The 14,785-nt window shown below is 56.2% G+C and overlaps 1 protein-coding gene across 1 annotated transcript in view; it reads right to left on the bottom strand.

Moving 5' to 3' along the window:
• Positions 1 to 14,785, bottom strand: part of NOTCH3 (notch receptor 3) — a 33,150-nt gene that overhangs the window by 15,195 nt on the left and 3,170 nt on the right. The window contains exons 2-20 of the mRNA XM_019631738.1: positions 12,986 to 13,064; positions 9,558 to 9,700; positions 9,137 to 9,478; positions 8,922 to 9,044; positions 8,607 to 8,840; positions 7,818 to 7,973; positions 7,547 to 7,732; positions 6,803 to 6,916; positions 6,448 to 6,561; positions 5,676 to 5,909; positions 5,446 to 5,556; positions 4,778 to 4,970; positions 4,547 to 4,698; positions 4,236 to 4,349; positions 3,158 to 3,313; positions 1,993 to 2,218; positions 1,375 to 1,576; positions 982 to 1,135; positions 399 to 583 (exon numbers count right to left, since the gene is read on the bottom strand). Coding sequence (XP_019487283.1) covers positions 399 to 583; positions 982 to 1,135; positions 1,375 to 1,576; positions 1,993 to 2,218; positions 3,158 to 3,313; positions 4,236 to 4,349; positions 4,547 to 4,698; positions 4,778 to 4,970; positions 5,446 to 5,556; positions 5,676 to 5,909; positions 6,448 to 6,561; positions 6,803 to 6,916; positions 7,547 to 7,732; positions 7,818 to 7,973; positions 8,607 to 8,840; positions 8,922 to 9,044; positions 9,137 to 9,478; positions 9,558 to 9,700; positions 12,986 to 13,064 — 3,218 coding nt within the window. The remainder of the gene's footprint in view (positions 1 to 398; positions 584 to 981; positions 1,136 to 1,374; positions 1,577 to 1,992; positions 2,219 to 3,157; positions 3,314 to 4,235; positions 4,350 to 4,546; positions 4,699 to 4,777; positions 4,971 to 5,445; positions 5,557 to 5,675; positions 5,910 to 6,447; positions 6,562 to 6,802; positions 6,917 to 7,546; positions 7,733 to 7,817; positions 7,974 to 8,606; positions 8,841 to 8,921; positions 9,045 to 9,136; positions 9,479 to 9,557; positions 9,701 to 12,985; positions 13,065 to 14,785) is intronic.

Below are 14,785 nucleotides of genomic sequence, written 5' to 3'. Positions count from 1 at the left end.
CAAACACAGAAGGACACCCAGACATGGAGGGCCACAGACATACCCAGTGCAGACGGACACACACATACAAACACAAAGCACAGACACACAGGAGGAAACACCTGGATATCCAGATATACCCAAGACACACACAACCAGAGACCACACTCAGACACCCGCACATGCATTCACACCCAAAGAGACACCATGCACAGAGAGACATATAGATAGGCACAGGAACCAACCAAAGGCAGAGGTGCACCCAAACAGACAGAAACACCACCAGATCTACCCAGAGTGACACTCACAAAGATATACTCAGTCACAAAAGCAAAAACCCTACAGACACACAGAAATGCGTGTCCAGACACACCCAGATGTGACTAGTTCCCCTCTCCCCTCCCCTGGGTGCCCCTTACCTCACATACATAACCTCCCATGTAGCCTCGGCAGGTGCCCCCGTGCTGGCAGGGCTGGGCAAAGCAGGGGTCCACCTCCTGCTCACAGTGGCTGCCTGTGCGGCCCTCTGGGCACACGCAGTAATGGGCGCTGTCCTTGTCCACACAGTGCCCACCAGCCTGACACAGCTGCTCCAGCCGCACCCCTACACAGAGAGCCACCTCAGGAACACACTCTCCCCTCCCTGCTCCCATCATGCACAGCACCACCCAACATCCCTGCTGCCACCAGTCACCAGGGTCCCACCACACTCCATCAGGTCATCATGCATCCCCCCCAACTGCACAATCCTAGTCACTGACACACACACACACCTTCGCTGCACACACCAGCTCAGTCACACACAGATGTCATCCCAGTTGTCTTGCAGTGACAGACACACATACCATCCTGGCCGACTGTCCCAGTCACACACCTACACACATTCAGCCATACACATCATGCCCATATGCTCCATTGCACCCTAATTGGGCTCACGCTGGCAGGAAGTATATGCACATGCACCCTCCCAATCTGTACACACTGGTCAGTGCTCCCCCTCACCCATCTGGGCTGCAGCCTCTCTGCAGGGCAGGCTCTGGATGTCACAGAGGCTGCCGCTCCACCCCGGAGGACAAAGGCAATGGAAAGAGGTCCCTGTCGGAGCACAGCGACCCCCGTTCTGACAGGGAGCATGGCTACACGCGTCTACCAGCGTCTGGAAGGGAAGCCCACAGTGTCAGCGCTCAGGGACCCGCGGAAATTGCGACCCAGGTTCTCCCCCAGGGTCCGGGCCAGGCTCCTCACCACAACCTCCTGCAAACCTCCCCGCAGGACCCAGGCAGTCTTCTCCCCCAGGGTACCCAGAAGACCTCAGCCTAGGATCCCATGTAGGCTTCTCTCCAATTACACCCCTCTAGACTCCTCCTCCACCCTGCCCCCAGTGACCCCGCCCACCTGGCACTGAGTGCCTGTGAAGCCCACTGGACAGGCGCAGTGGAAGCCAGGGTGGGTGGCAGTGCAGACGCCCCCGTGTAGACAGGGCCGCGAGAGGCAGGAATCGGCCTCGTGCTGGCAGTGTGCACCAGTGTAGCCAGGGCGGCACAGGCAGCTGAAGGAGTTCACGCTGTCCACGCAGGTCCCACCATTGAAGCAGGAGCTGGAGGGGAAATGAGGGTGGGTCAGGCCCCGCCTTCTCACAGGCCCCACCCTCCCCTAGGCCCCGCCTAGAGTTGCATGGGCTCACTTCCTGACCACTACTCCCCACTACCCTCCAAGAGAGGCTGCAGCCCCAGCGGAGGCACCGCCAGGTCCTATCCCTTAACTCCAGTTTACCAGGTACTTCACTACTCAGGTGGGAGCCACGTGTAGGCCCCCACTCTGGTCTGGCTTCACCCGCTGAGGGACGAGAGTCTCTAAGATGATCTGCCCCTTCCCACACAGTGCCCCATCAGGCATCAGAGTCCTAAGGTGGGTGCCAAGCCGATGATCCCCCTTCTTGTCCCCACTCCTTCTCAGGTCCTGTGCCCCACCCAACATCAGGGTCCCGGAGCTTCCAGTAGAGGCCCTATCCACCTGGGGCTGCAGTTAGGTAGGTCCTGCTCACAGCGGAAGCCTCCATAGCCTGGGGGGCAGGTGCAGGTGAAGGAAGCCACGTGGTCAGTGCAGGTGCCTGGGCCACAGGGGCTGCTCATACACTCGTCCACGTCACGGGCACAGCGGGGGCCAGCAAAGCCGGGAAGGCAGGAGCAGGAAAAGGAGCCCACGCGGTCCTGACAGGAGCCGCCATTCAGGCAGGGGTCTGTGATCAGCAGGGAGGAGGTATGATCACTCACCTCGCCTCACCCCATCAGCCCTGCCTGACCTAGCCATACCTTGCATAGCAGGGCACTTGGGAGGAAAACAGGCTTAATTGGGAGGGGCACATTTGGTCAGAGGAATCGAATTCTGTCTCCTCTGTTGCCTCATTCCCTCCCTTATCTCACCTATGTACCTATGTGGAGGGGGAAGGGGTTGGCAGAACCAAAAGTTCTCTTTGAGCTGCCAAGCACATACTGTTAGTTGTGTCTGTTTAATTCTTGGACTCAGCACAGAAGGCCTCCTCCAGACCTGTGCTGGCCAGTATAGTGGCCACTGGCCACATGTGGCTGTTGAGTTCTTGACGTGTAGCTAGTCCAAATTGAGACTGTGCAGTAAGTTAAAATACACACCAGATTTCGGATTCTGAAGACTTAGTATGAAAAAAAGATTGCAAACTATCTTAAGTTTATATTGATTACATGTTGAAATAATAATTTTTATATATTAGGTTAAATAAATATATCATTAAATTTAATATCACCTTTTTTGTTTTTTGTTTTTACTTTTTTATGTGAGTACTAGAAAATGTTTAATTGCATATGTGGCTTGGGTTATTTGTTTATTGGACAGCATTCCTGGAGAACTCGCTGGGGGCCTATTATCGCATACTTTACACACAATCCTAACTCGCTTTGCTGCCAGAGAAAATGCACAGGCTTCCGAGTCAGACAGACGTGTGCTCCAATCCCAGCTCATCCCCTTACCTGCTATGTGACCTCAGGCAAGTCACTTAACCTCTTTGGGCCTCAGTTGCATGAGTAAAATGGGGAGAGGAAGAAAACTATGAAGATGAAATGAAAGCATATTGGCCAGCACACAGTATGTGCTTCATAAACATGTTTCCTTAGGCAGCATCCCCCAAGAGCTCCCCTGCACTCACTGGGGTCACAGTCATCGATGTCCTGGTCACAGGAAGGGCCACTGTATCCTCCATGGCAGGTACAGCTAAAACTCCCCGCCAGGTTGGTGCAGGTACCATGGGGACCGCAGGGTGAGGGGCTGGCACATTCATCTACATCTTGCTGGCATCTCAGGCCTGGGGTAGGGGGAGTAAGGTGACATCTAGGGTTAGAGGGTGCAGAGTAGGGTCTGAGGGTACCTGTCACTCAGGAAGAACCTGAAGGCTGAGATAGGTGAATGCAAGAACAAGCTATGTTGTCATTTGCCTCTGGATGTTTTGCACATACTATTCTAGAACTTCCTTCTTGCTTCATTGAGTGGGGAATACATTCTCTGATTAAGATCTGCTCCTCCAGGGGCCGGCCAAATGGCGTGATGGTTAAGAACTGGCTTGGGACGCCAGAGGGCCCCGGTTCGGATCCCACATATGAGGGCCAGTGACACTGTCCTCTACAGCTAAGATGCTGAACAACAGCTCAACCTGGAGCTGGGCTGCCATGAGTCGCCGGGGACGGCGTAGGCTGCAGCCCCTGCTGCAGTGGGTTGCCATGGGCTAACATGTGTAGCCAACGTGTGTAGCCAGCAGCCAGCGTGAGTGGCCAGCAGCCGCAGTGAGCGGCCGTCCAGAAGCTGGCGACTGATCTGCCTCACCCGGGAAGAGCACAATGATGGTGCCAACTTGGGCCAGTGAAGCAACGTCCTCCACAACTAGACTGAAGAACAAAACGACAGCAACTTGTCTGTTCCCCTTCCCCCAATTTCCCAGCACTGTTCCCCTCCCCCCAATTCCCCAATAAAAAAATCTTTAAAAAAAAAAAAAAAAGATCTGCTCCTCCAGGAAGCTGTCCCCAAACCCTCAGCCTGAGACCTAGCTTCTCCATATCCCTTCCTCTTCTCCAGAACTGACCACAGCGGCTGCAAGTATCTGTCCAGCTCTGTCCCTTCCCAGAAGGAAGCTCCCCTAAAAGACAGGGCCAGGGTGAGTCACCAGCATCACCCAGTATGAGGCAGGGAAGAGGGTGGTGAAGGAGAAGAGGAAGAAGAAGCAGCTTGTGTACCTTGCCAACCAGGGGGGCAGGAGCAGACAGTCAGCTGGCCAGGAGCAGACTCGCAGTGGCCCCCATGTTCACAGGGGTTAGGAGAGCAGGGGGACAGCAACTCACACTGATGGCCTGTGGTGGGCAGGAAGAGTGAGGTAATTTCGAAAGATTATTTGTTCCCATCACCCCCCAGGGTCCCCACCCCCAAGCTCCAGGGGGAAAAGAGGAAAGGAAAACAAAGGCAAACATACAAAAGAGATTGGAGCAGAGAGAAGTAAGAAGGAAAAGGGAGACAAAGGATCCTGGGAAGGGAAGGTGGGGACACATACCCTGGACACCAGGGGGACAGATGCAGTGGAAGCTTATTCCATCGCTGGTACAGGTGCCACCGGCCCCACAGGGCTGAGACTCACAGGCATCCTGAGCAAGGCTCTGGCTGCACCGGGGGCCACTCCAGCCAGGCTCACACTCACAGCGGAACCTGGAGGGGGAGGCAGTCAGGGCTGGCACGTGCGAGGGGGTGGGGGGGGGGCTGGTCGGGGGCTGAGGTGAGGCCTCACCCTCCAGGCGCGTCTCGACAGACACCATGACTGCAGGGTTCTTGGGCACAGGGATGGCTCGGGGGGAGGCACAGTGGAGGCAGGGAGCCGGGTGGGCAGAGGCAGCGGAAGCCATTTTCCCCATCTATGCAGGAGCCTCCTTCGCCGCACGGGCTGGATGCACACTCGTTGATCTCCACATTGCAAAGGGGCCCTGGGGAACATGCAAGCAACCTCATCCCAGGACAAGAACAATCGGGCTAATGGGGATGGACAACCTAGCCCCATTCAGCATGGCCATGCCCTTGAGCAAGGACATTCTCACTCTCATAATATATCAGCTCTTGTGCAGATTAAATAGCCACCTCCTCAAACCAGAGCTGCCTTCCCCCAGAATGATCATCCTCATCCCCAAACTTAAAGTCACTTTCATTTTCACTAAGGATTATCTTGGCCCCACTCAGAAACACCCCCATCCCTTCGAGGCATCCTCATCTGTTCCAGGATAAACTTGAGCCAATATGGGGACAACCTCGTGTCAATGAGAAAAAGCAAAACCGCAGGGCAAAGCATGGACAATCACGTTGGATAAACAAGTGCAAAGAAAGGGGCAAAACCTGACCAAGAAAGATGGATGAGTCCACCTTCACCCTCTAAAGACCCCCTTTGCATGGCAGCCGCTTGCCCACCTGTGAAGCCAGGCTGGCATACACAGTCATAGCGGTTGATACCATCCCGGCAGATTCCAAAGGTGCATGGGTTGCTGGCACAATCATCGATGTTAACCTCGCAGTTCACACCTGAGGAAGGGGAACATGACACAGGTAGCCACCACTGTTTCCCGCCAGAGGCACCATTACCAAACCCTCTGTGCCCCTCCAGATGTAGTGTTCCTGCACAGCCCAGTCCTTGGTCCCACCTGTGGTGCCAGGAGGGCAACGGCAGAGGTATTTGTCCACCAGGTCTAAGCATTTGCCCCCGTGGCGGCAAGGCTGGCTGCGGCACTCATCCACCTGGCTCTCACAACGTGTGCCCGTGTAGCCCGGGGCACAGGCACAGGAGAAGCTGGCGATGCCATCCACGCAGCGCCCATGGTGGCACGGGTCCGGGGAGCAGTCATCCACGTTGAGTTCACACAGCGGGCCCTCGAAGCCTGCAGGGCCACAGGGTCAGGCTGCGCCCACTTGCCAAGGTCCTGCCCACAGCTATGGCTCCAACAAGTCCTGGCTCAGCTCTACCTCAGGCCCTGCTCATCGAGCCAGCAGGAGGCGAGCTCAGTTCAGGCCCCACCCCTAGTTGGCTTCCACTCCAACCAGCTCTAGGCTCCAGGACTCGCACCTGGCCAAGCCACTGCCACAGTTAAATCCCACCCTCAGCTGTGGCCCGCCTCCAATTCTTACGCTATCAACCTTATTGTGCCTCTCCTTCAACTGCAAACGGGGACTCTTGGGAGGTGCCCGCAGGTAGTGTGTTGGACACTCCCCACCCAATTACAGGCACCTAGTGCCCAGCCAGACTCTTTAGCCCCACCCCTAGCTAGCCTCACCTCCGTTTAAGTCTATCATTGGCTCCGCCCCTGGCGATCATTTGCTGCAGCCACGCCCCCAAGCTTTCTCCCAAGCTGTTATTGGCTCTCTTCCCCACTAGCCCCATCTCGATTCTTGCGGAGTCTGTCATTAACGGGCCCTCACCCTCTGCGCAGCGGCACTCGTAGCCATCAGGCTGGTCCACACACTTGGCTCCATTCCGGCAGGGTGTGCTCGCGCATTCATCAACATCCAGCTGACACAAGGCCCCGCTGAAGCCTGGGATGGGGAGTGGGGTGAACAGAGGCCCAGACAGGGCAGAGCAGTCACCCCTCGCAAGGCCTGCCTTGTTTGGGTAGGAAGCCCATTTGCTTAGTTTTAAATTAATTTCAATGTTTTTCATAATGTGGTTTCTATTGTAATAGTTTTCCGCTAACATGGTCTCATAAGCTCCCATCCTGGAACTTTTGACACTGCATGGGGCCTATCTTTTTCAGGATCCCTGGCCCGGGGTCCTTACCTGAGGGGCAGGTGCAGCTGAAGCCATTGACTCTGTCCTTGCAGACCCCGCCATTGACACAGGGGCTGCTCTGGCATTCGTCCAAGTCTACCTCGCAGTAGGTGCCTGTGAAGCCTGGGGATGTAGTGGGGGAAGGGAGGGGGTTAGGGCGGTGGGGCCTACTCTCTGGCCTGAAGGGAGAGCAAGAGGGGAGGTACTGCCCTTAACACTCATAGTTCCCCTGAGCCTTGTTGGCTTTGCCCGCAGCCCAACCCTAGATTCAGTTCTCGTCCTCAGGCTGGACCTTCACCGAGCGGTGGTCCCAACAGGTCCAAGGCTTATGAGACTCCATATGGACCTTGCCTTCAGACCACCCTCTTCCCTTGCCAGTCAGCGGACTATGCTCTGTCCCCAGCTCCCAGCCCCGGGACCCACCATAGCTTTGTGCGCAGCCTCAAGTTCCACCCCTGCATTAGTGGGAGACTGTCTGCAGGCTCCACCTGGATACCACTCCAGACCCTCTGCCTCCATATTGTCCACATCCCCAGTGAACCCTAAAGTTCAGACTCCACTCCCAGCCTGAGCTTCTACTGACTCCATTTGACCACGCCCCCAGCCTCGCATGAAATTCAGCTCTGGCTCCACCGCTACCTCATCCCAGGCTTCAGTCTCTCAGGGTGTCATTCCGAACCCAGTCCCACCAGAGTCTCCCTCAGGGCCCTGCCCCCTGTCTCGGGCCCCGCCCCTGCCACACCCACCACGCACCTGCCATGCAGATGCAGGTGAACTGGCCTATGCGGTCCAAGCACGTGGCCTGGTTGCGGCACGGCCCTGATAGGCACTCGTTTACATCGGTCTCGCATCGCGGTCCGGTGTAGCCACGGCCACACTGGCACAGGAACGAGCCCTGTGTGTTCACGCATCTGCCCAGGTGCTCACAGGGGTTGGCGCCTGTGGGAATAGGCACAGCCAGTGTGGGTGTGGGCAACTGAGGACCAACCTGTCTTCTTCCCGACTCAGACAACGCCTCCCTCACCAATGGAGCACTCATCCACGTCCTGGTCACACGCGCCGCCGGTGAAGCCTGGTGGACAGGTACAGATGGCCCTGCCGTTCACCGGGTTCGTGTCGCAGATAGCATCCTCGTGACAAGGATTGCTGACACAGGCATCATCCAGATGACACAGAAGCCCTGGAAAGGGGCAGGCAGAAGTCGAGGGCAAAGCCTCCAGCTTTGTCCAAAGTTCCCACAGTCCAACATAGTGTTTTGTGTTTTGTTTTTATTAACCTGTAGTGTATTTCGTAGCTATTTTTTCCCATTTATTATGAAAAATTTCAAACACACAGAAAAGTTGATTCATATACCCACCACCTAGATGCAGCTATTGTAAGGTTTATCTATCGTTTTTTTTTTCTGACGCATTTCAAAATGAATTGAAAATGTTCACATATTGTTTTTAAATCTGTCAAGTCTTTTTCTGATTATAAAAGGGTCCTACCTTAAGCCTTTGCTTCTTCAGTACCCTCTGCCTGACATGCCCTTCCCTCCATTTCCAAGTCCCCCTCCCGAACACCTTCTCTGACCTTTGCCACTTCCACAGGTCCCCTCTCTTTCTTGGTCACAGGAGAGTGCTCCATTCCCATGGCTTCTGCCCTGTACTGTATGCCGCTATCCACCCAGGCTTCTCCTAGGTTTATGCTTTTGTCCCAAATCTGGCCTCCAACATAATCATTCTAACACTCAAGTCAGACACCATCCTTGCCCCCCCTCCCCCAATAACCATCAATGGCTTCCTTGCTTCCTACAGGGGCAATAGCTACTCACCAGTCTTGCCCATGGGGCAGGCACAGTAGAAGGAGGCCACGCGGTCATGGCAGGTGGCCCCATGGAAGCACACAGCTGTAGCACAGTCATCAATATTCTGACTGCAGCTCTCACCCGTCCAGCCGTTGACGCACACACAGCTGTGGCCACCCAGTGTGTTAAAGCAGGTGCCCCCGTTGTGGCAAGCGTTGGGCTGCAGTTGACACTCATCCACGTCCTCTGTGCAGAATTGGCCTGTGGCACACAGGTGCACCAGTCCAGATACCCAGACTGTGCACACCCACCCACTCAGCTCCCTCTAGCCCCAGGACCCACCTGTCCACTCGGGAGGACACTGGCAGTTGTAGGTGTTGACACCATCCACACATGTCCCCCCATTTAGACATCGGTGCCCGGGACAGTCATCCACATTCACTTCACAGTTCTGGCCATCGAACCCTAGCAGGGGAGGAGTAGACAAGGATGGTCATTGCCAGGCTGGCCTGCTGTTCCCCAATCCCTGCTGCCTCCCTTAAGAATAGTTCCCTCACCAGGAAGGCAGGCACAGTCATAGGTGAGATCACCACTCTGTCTACAGGTGCCTCCGTTACGGCATGGTGAGGGAGCACAGGGCACTGTGGGGTTCTCACACAGTGGCCCCATGTAGCCAGCTGGGCACTGGCAGCGGAAGGAGCCAGGCATGTTGAGGCAGGTGCCACCATGACGGCAGGGCCCTCCGCCCACCCGGCACTCATCCATGTCACTTCGGCAGCTGCGGCCCTGGTAGCCAGGTGGGCAGGAGCAGATGTAGCGGCCATCGGGCCCCACCGAACAGCGGGCACCATGGGCACAGGGGCTGCTGAGGCAGGGGTCCGGCAGGGAGCAGTCAGGGCCTGGAGGGACCAGGAGAGGGTGAGCTTGGGCAGACCACACCCTTGTCTGCCTCGGGCACCCCTCCAGATCCTCCCTTACCTCGGAACCCACGGGGACAGCGGCAGGAGAAGCGGGCGGTGCCCGCTACCACTGAGCTCTGGCAGACACCTCGGCCAGCACAGGGGCCTGAATGGCAGGGATCTTCCAACTGGCACCGCTCACCCACCCAGCCTGGAGGGCACCTGCGGGCAGAGACAGCTCAATGAGGGAAGGACAGCTCCAGACACAGAGATACACACAAGACAGGAAAGAAACACACAGGCAAACAGAGCAATAAACACACTCATTCATGCATGCAATTTATTCCGTGAGACCTACTATATTCTTAACAATAGGAATACAGCAGCAAACATAATAAAATTGGTCCCACCCTCTTGATGCTCAGTGAAATTGGGCGAAGAGAAGATATATAAATCATGAATTAATATACAACCTGCCAGCAGGGGGTGGTGAGGACCATGAGGGCCATGGAGGATAGAGTATAGAGTGGTGGTTCCCGAAAAGAAATGTCCACAGAACCTGTGACTGTGACCTTATATAGGAAAAAAAGTTCTTTGCAGATATAACTAAATGACAGCTATCAAGATGAGATCCTCCCACAATCTCCAGATGGGCCCTAAATCCAATGACAGATATCCTTTTAAGAGAAAGGCAGAGGGAGATTTGGGAGTAAAAGAAGGCTGTTTGGAGGCAGAGGTTGGAGTGTTGCACCCACAAGCCAAGGAACATCTGGAACTGCTAGAAGGTGGAAGAGAAAAGGAGTCTCCCCTAAAGCCATTGGAGAGTGTGTGGCTGCCAACCCCTTGATTTTAGACTTCTGGCCTCAGGAACTGTGAGAGTGAATTTCTGTTGCTTTAAACCATCCAGTTTTGGGTCATCGGTTACAGCAGCCACAGGAAACTAAGACACAGGATTAGGGGGAGAGAGAGCTGGGGGGAAAGCAAATATGTTTTCACAGACTGAAGGAAAGGAGAGGGCCATGGATCTGCGTGGGGAAGAGAGTACCAGGTCGAGAGAACTGCAAAGTCTGACTCCAGAAGACAACCTCCCAGGCACACACAGACAGACCCAGAAATACATACACAGATACACACACAGAAGGGTGCACCAACTCCACATATGGGCCTGGCAAATACTCAGACACCAACCGGCAGACTGGGTCACACATACAGGCAACTCTCACCTGGACAGACAGGAGGACCCCCCCACAAATCTACTCCTTTCCTGGGGACACACACGCCCCTTCTTTCCACTGGGGTGAGGAGGTAGACACCAATAGTGATGCCCTCTTGTAGGTGGGAGGCCCGCAGCTCCCTTTCCAAAACCACCAAAGCAAGCTGGATGGGGCGTGAGGGAAATATAAGAACTGGGAGGGGGTGGTCTTAATACTGGAAATCTCCAGGGAAACACTGGCGGCGGGGTGTGTGTGTGTGTGTGTGTGTGTCAGAGGGGCTTGGAGAGGCAAGAGGGTCCAGACCCCACCCCTAACGCTGTCCACCCCTGGCGCTGCTCCTTCCCTCTGGCTTGTCCCAGTTGCTCTGGGCTAAACTCGAGCAGCTGACTCAGTCCCTAGCGTCATCCACAAGATCCCCCCCCCACCCCGGCCCCCAGCGAAACAGGTCGGGGCAAGGCCAGGCAGGGACGCAGATAGTGTCAGGAGGCTAGGGCCCAGCTCCCAGCCCCCTCCCCAAAACTCTCCAGGGCAAGGACGTCTGCCACCACTGCGCGCCGGGAGGGGGCGCGCTGCGCGGGGCGCCCCGGACTGCTGGTCCCACCGCCAGGCAGGGCGCGGCCGCGCGGCCCCCTCCCGGCGCCCCGGGCGTGTTCCCACGCTCTGCGCCCCGCGCCCCTGCCGACCGGTCGGGCCGGTTCCAGCCTCCGCCCGAGCCCCGCCCCACGGCCTGGGTTTCGGGGGAGACCGACTCGGGGGGAGATCAGGCTTGTGGGGGGTTAGCGGGGGAGGCGAGGACTGGGAGATAGAGACAAGGGTTTAGGAGTCTAGTTTTTGGGAGAAACTTGGGGTATTCATGGGGAAGGTGACAGATTGGGGCATCCCAGTAAAGACATGAGTATTTGGGACCTTGAAGGAGATGGGGTGTGGGGGGCGGGCGTGGGGAGTGGTTCCCACGGCCCACCTCTGGGGACTGAACCCGCTCCACTGCGGGCAATCCAGGCTCCAGGCAGCCGCGCGCGCCGGTGATTCACCTGTCGAGGGGCGGGGCAGCCGCGGGCGCATTCACCTGTCGGCAGTATTCCAGAAGCGGAGCTCCACTGCGCAGGCGCTCGGCCCTGCGGCTCCGCCTCCCAGGTGAGTGGCTCCAGATCAGGTCGCTCTTGCCCCCATTTCCACCATTGCAGACTCCCAACCCGAGGAACCCGCTCAGCCCAGCTAATCCCCCCACCCAGGTAAGCCGAAGTGGGGTTCCACTCAAAGTGCGTGTATAACTTCAAAAGGGCTCTCCAAGGTCTAAAATCACACGTTGTTGAATAAACGAATGCTGGAATGAATCAATTAATGGCTACTGGGTGAACTGCTATTACCAATTACATTATAAAAGGAACCAAGCATTTTCTCATAGTCTTAGAGGTTCCCTCTTATGACACATACTTTCTGTTTCTGTCGTTACTATTTATACTAATAATCCCTATGCTGAGTTCATCGTATGAAGGACCTATTTAAATCTGTAGAATCACCTTGTAAAGAAGGAACTATTATTGCCCCATTTTCCAGATGCAAAAACTGAGGCTCAGAGAGCTCAAAGCACTTGCTCAAGGTAACCCAGAGCCCAGAATTCAAACTGAGCTCTGCCTCTGTTCAGCTGTCTCCCAGCCTCTGCCCTGCTCCCCCCAGCTCTCCATCTTTCCTTGTGTTATTATCCAACAACCAAATTCTTGGTCCTCTTTGTAGTCACAAGCCAGGGAGAAGCACCCCTATTTCACAGATGCAGTGAGGTTCACAGAGGAGAAATAAGTGACCCATGGTCACACAGCAATTAAGTGGCAGAGCAGGGCTGTATTACAGGCCTCCTGTGCCCCCACCACTAAATCTTGAGATAAAGTAGGGTGCAGATGGTGTACTCACAACTGCAAAGCCACTGCTATTGGTCCCTGAAGATTTGTTGATTGAACTATAACTACCTCCATCAGGGGCTTTACATGTGACCTCAGGCAGCGGAGAATTCTGTTTAGTTGGGGTTACTGGGCCCATTTTCCAGACCAGGACAGTGAGGCCTAAAGAATTGCAGTCCCAGCCAGTCAGCAACATGATACAGGATTTGAACCCAGGCCAGGCAGACTCCAGAGCCCCTGCTCTTAACCCTGCTGATTCCAACTGGGAAACAAGAGGTTGCCCAAGCCACACACACGTAGGAATGTTAGAAGCATCCATGGTGGACACAGAGGCAGGGAGAAAAGATAGACCACCTCCCCACACAGGGCCCAGTGATGGCTTGGAGCCAGGCACTCACAGGCAGGCAGCCTCCCGGGAGGGCAGCTGGGTGCAGCGACCTCCATTCGCACATGGGCTTCCATCCAGGCAAGGAGGGGCTGTGTGGGGGCAAAGGGAGGTGGGCAGGTCAGCCAGATGCCCAGGAACCCCAGCACGGAGTGACAGGCATCCTTTCTCCCTCCCCCAGGCAACAGCTGCACTGCACTGGGGGTGTCTCTGTGGGTGCAGGGAGCCCCCGCATCTACAGTTCCCACGGCCCCCCCTTCCTGCCCTGGCCCCAGCTGTTGGGGCTGCAGCTGTCCCTGCCAGCTTGAGCCCTGGGAACCACAAGGCAGGGTCGGGCAGGAAGAGGCGCTGACTTGTGCCAGATGTGGGGGCGCTGGAGGCTGCCAGAATGGGGGGTACTGAGGCAAGAAATGAGGGTGCCCAGTGTTAAAGGGAGGTCTGGGTCTGTGTGCCCAGATCCTGGGGTAATGGAGGAGGTAGGGGCAGGGAGTCCTGGGGCCACAGGTCTCCCGTCCAGTGATGTTGGGCATCTTCTCCAGCAGGGCAGCCCTGCGTAGTAGCTCTGGGGAGAGAAGCCAGGGCATGTACCCCAGGTGCAGCCAGCACTGGGTGTTGCAGGCATAGGGTGTGTGTTGAAGGGAGGGGCAGCTGGCACAAGACATGTGCTGCCCTGTCCAGAGTCCTCATCCCTGAGGGCTGTGTCCCTCTGGGGTGTGGTGTAGTCTAACTGTCCTGCCAGATGGGTCTGGGGCATGGTTGGGTGTGAGCTAGTGAAAAATTGTGTGTGCTGACAGGTGTGGGGCCACTGTGTTCGTGTGTGTGTGTGTGTGTGTGTCACAGAGAGAGAGAAAGATGGAGGGAGATGGAGAAAAACAGACAAAAAAGGAAAGTGGAAGCAGGCAGACACAGAAAGAAGAGATAGAGAAGTACAGAGAAAGAGAGATAGAAAGGGAGAGACAGAAGGAGTTGGGCTGGACATGAGAATGGGCCAACATGGCATATGTCCCCTTCCTCAGGGGACAAGCAGAGACAAGACACTATCAACCAGACAGGGGCCTGTGTTTGTGAACTCATACTGGAGGCCATGTGACCCACACTGTGGGCCTCAATGATCTGTGGGATGTGTAGGCACATGTGCGAGTGTGAAATGTGCATGGGTGTACAGATGCATGGGCCATATGGATCTGTTGTGCGTCCATATATGTGAACTGTGTATTTGGGTGTACAGCTGTGTGTCTGTATGCGGGACCTGTGTGCACAGGTGTGCCTGTGTATAGGCTGGATATGCCTGTCTGCATGTGTGAGCTAGGTGTAGGTATGTCCTTGGATCTGTGTCTGTATGTGTCCAAGTGTGTGCAGGCAGCATGTGAGGCATTTGGCTGGTGCACATCAGTGTGTGAGCTGGATGTGCACGTCTGTGGGTATACTCTGTGTGTGCACATCTACATCTCGGTATGTGTGACCCAGGGCTGTGTGTGCTCACCGGCCCCGCGGGGGCGGCAGCTCTTGCCCGGTCCTGCCTGAAGGGGCCAAGGAATGGGCTGGGGAGGTGGTTCCCTTCAACACCCCCACCCTTCCCAGCGTCCAACTCCACACTGGTGCCCCGGGACCCCTGGTCAGGGCTGGTGGGTCCGCGTCCCTCTGCCGCCCGCCAGGCCTCCCTTGGGAGGTGGGGGTGCGTACTCGTAGCCCCCGCCCGGGCCCGGCCGCCGGTCCCGCTTTGTCTGGCAAATAAAGCGCGAGGCCGGCCGGGGGGAGGGGGTGTCTAGACGGCTCGGCCATTGTCCCGAGCGAGGGAGGGGAGAGCCGGGAG

Source organism: Hipposideros armiger, unplaced genomic scaffold, assembly GCF_001890085.2.
Source record: "Hipposideros armiger isolate ML-2016 unplaced genomic scaffold, ASM189008v1 scaffold_1045, whole genome shotgun sequence".
Taxonomy (NCBI): Eukaryota; Metazoa; Chordata; class Mammalia; order Chiroptera; family Hipposideridae; genus Hipposideros; species Hipposideros armiger.
The sequence above is the reverse complement of the archived record's forward strand: the minus strand, read 5'-3'. Positions and strand labels throughout refer to the sequence as shown.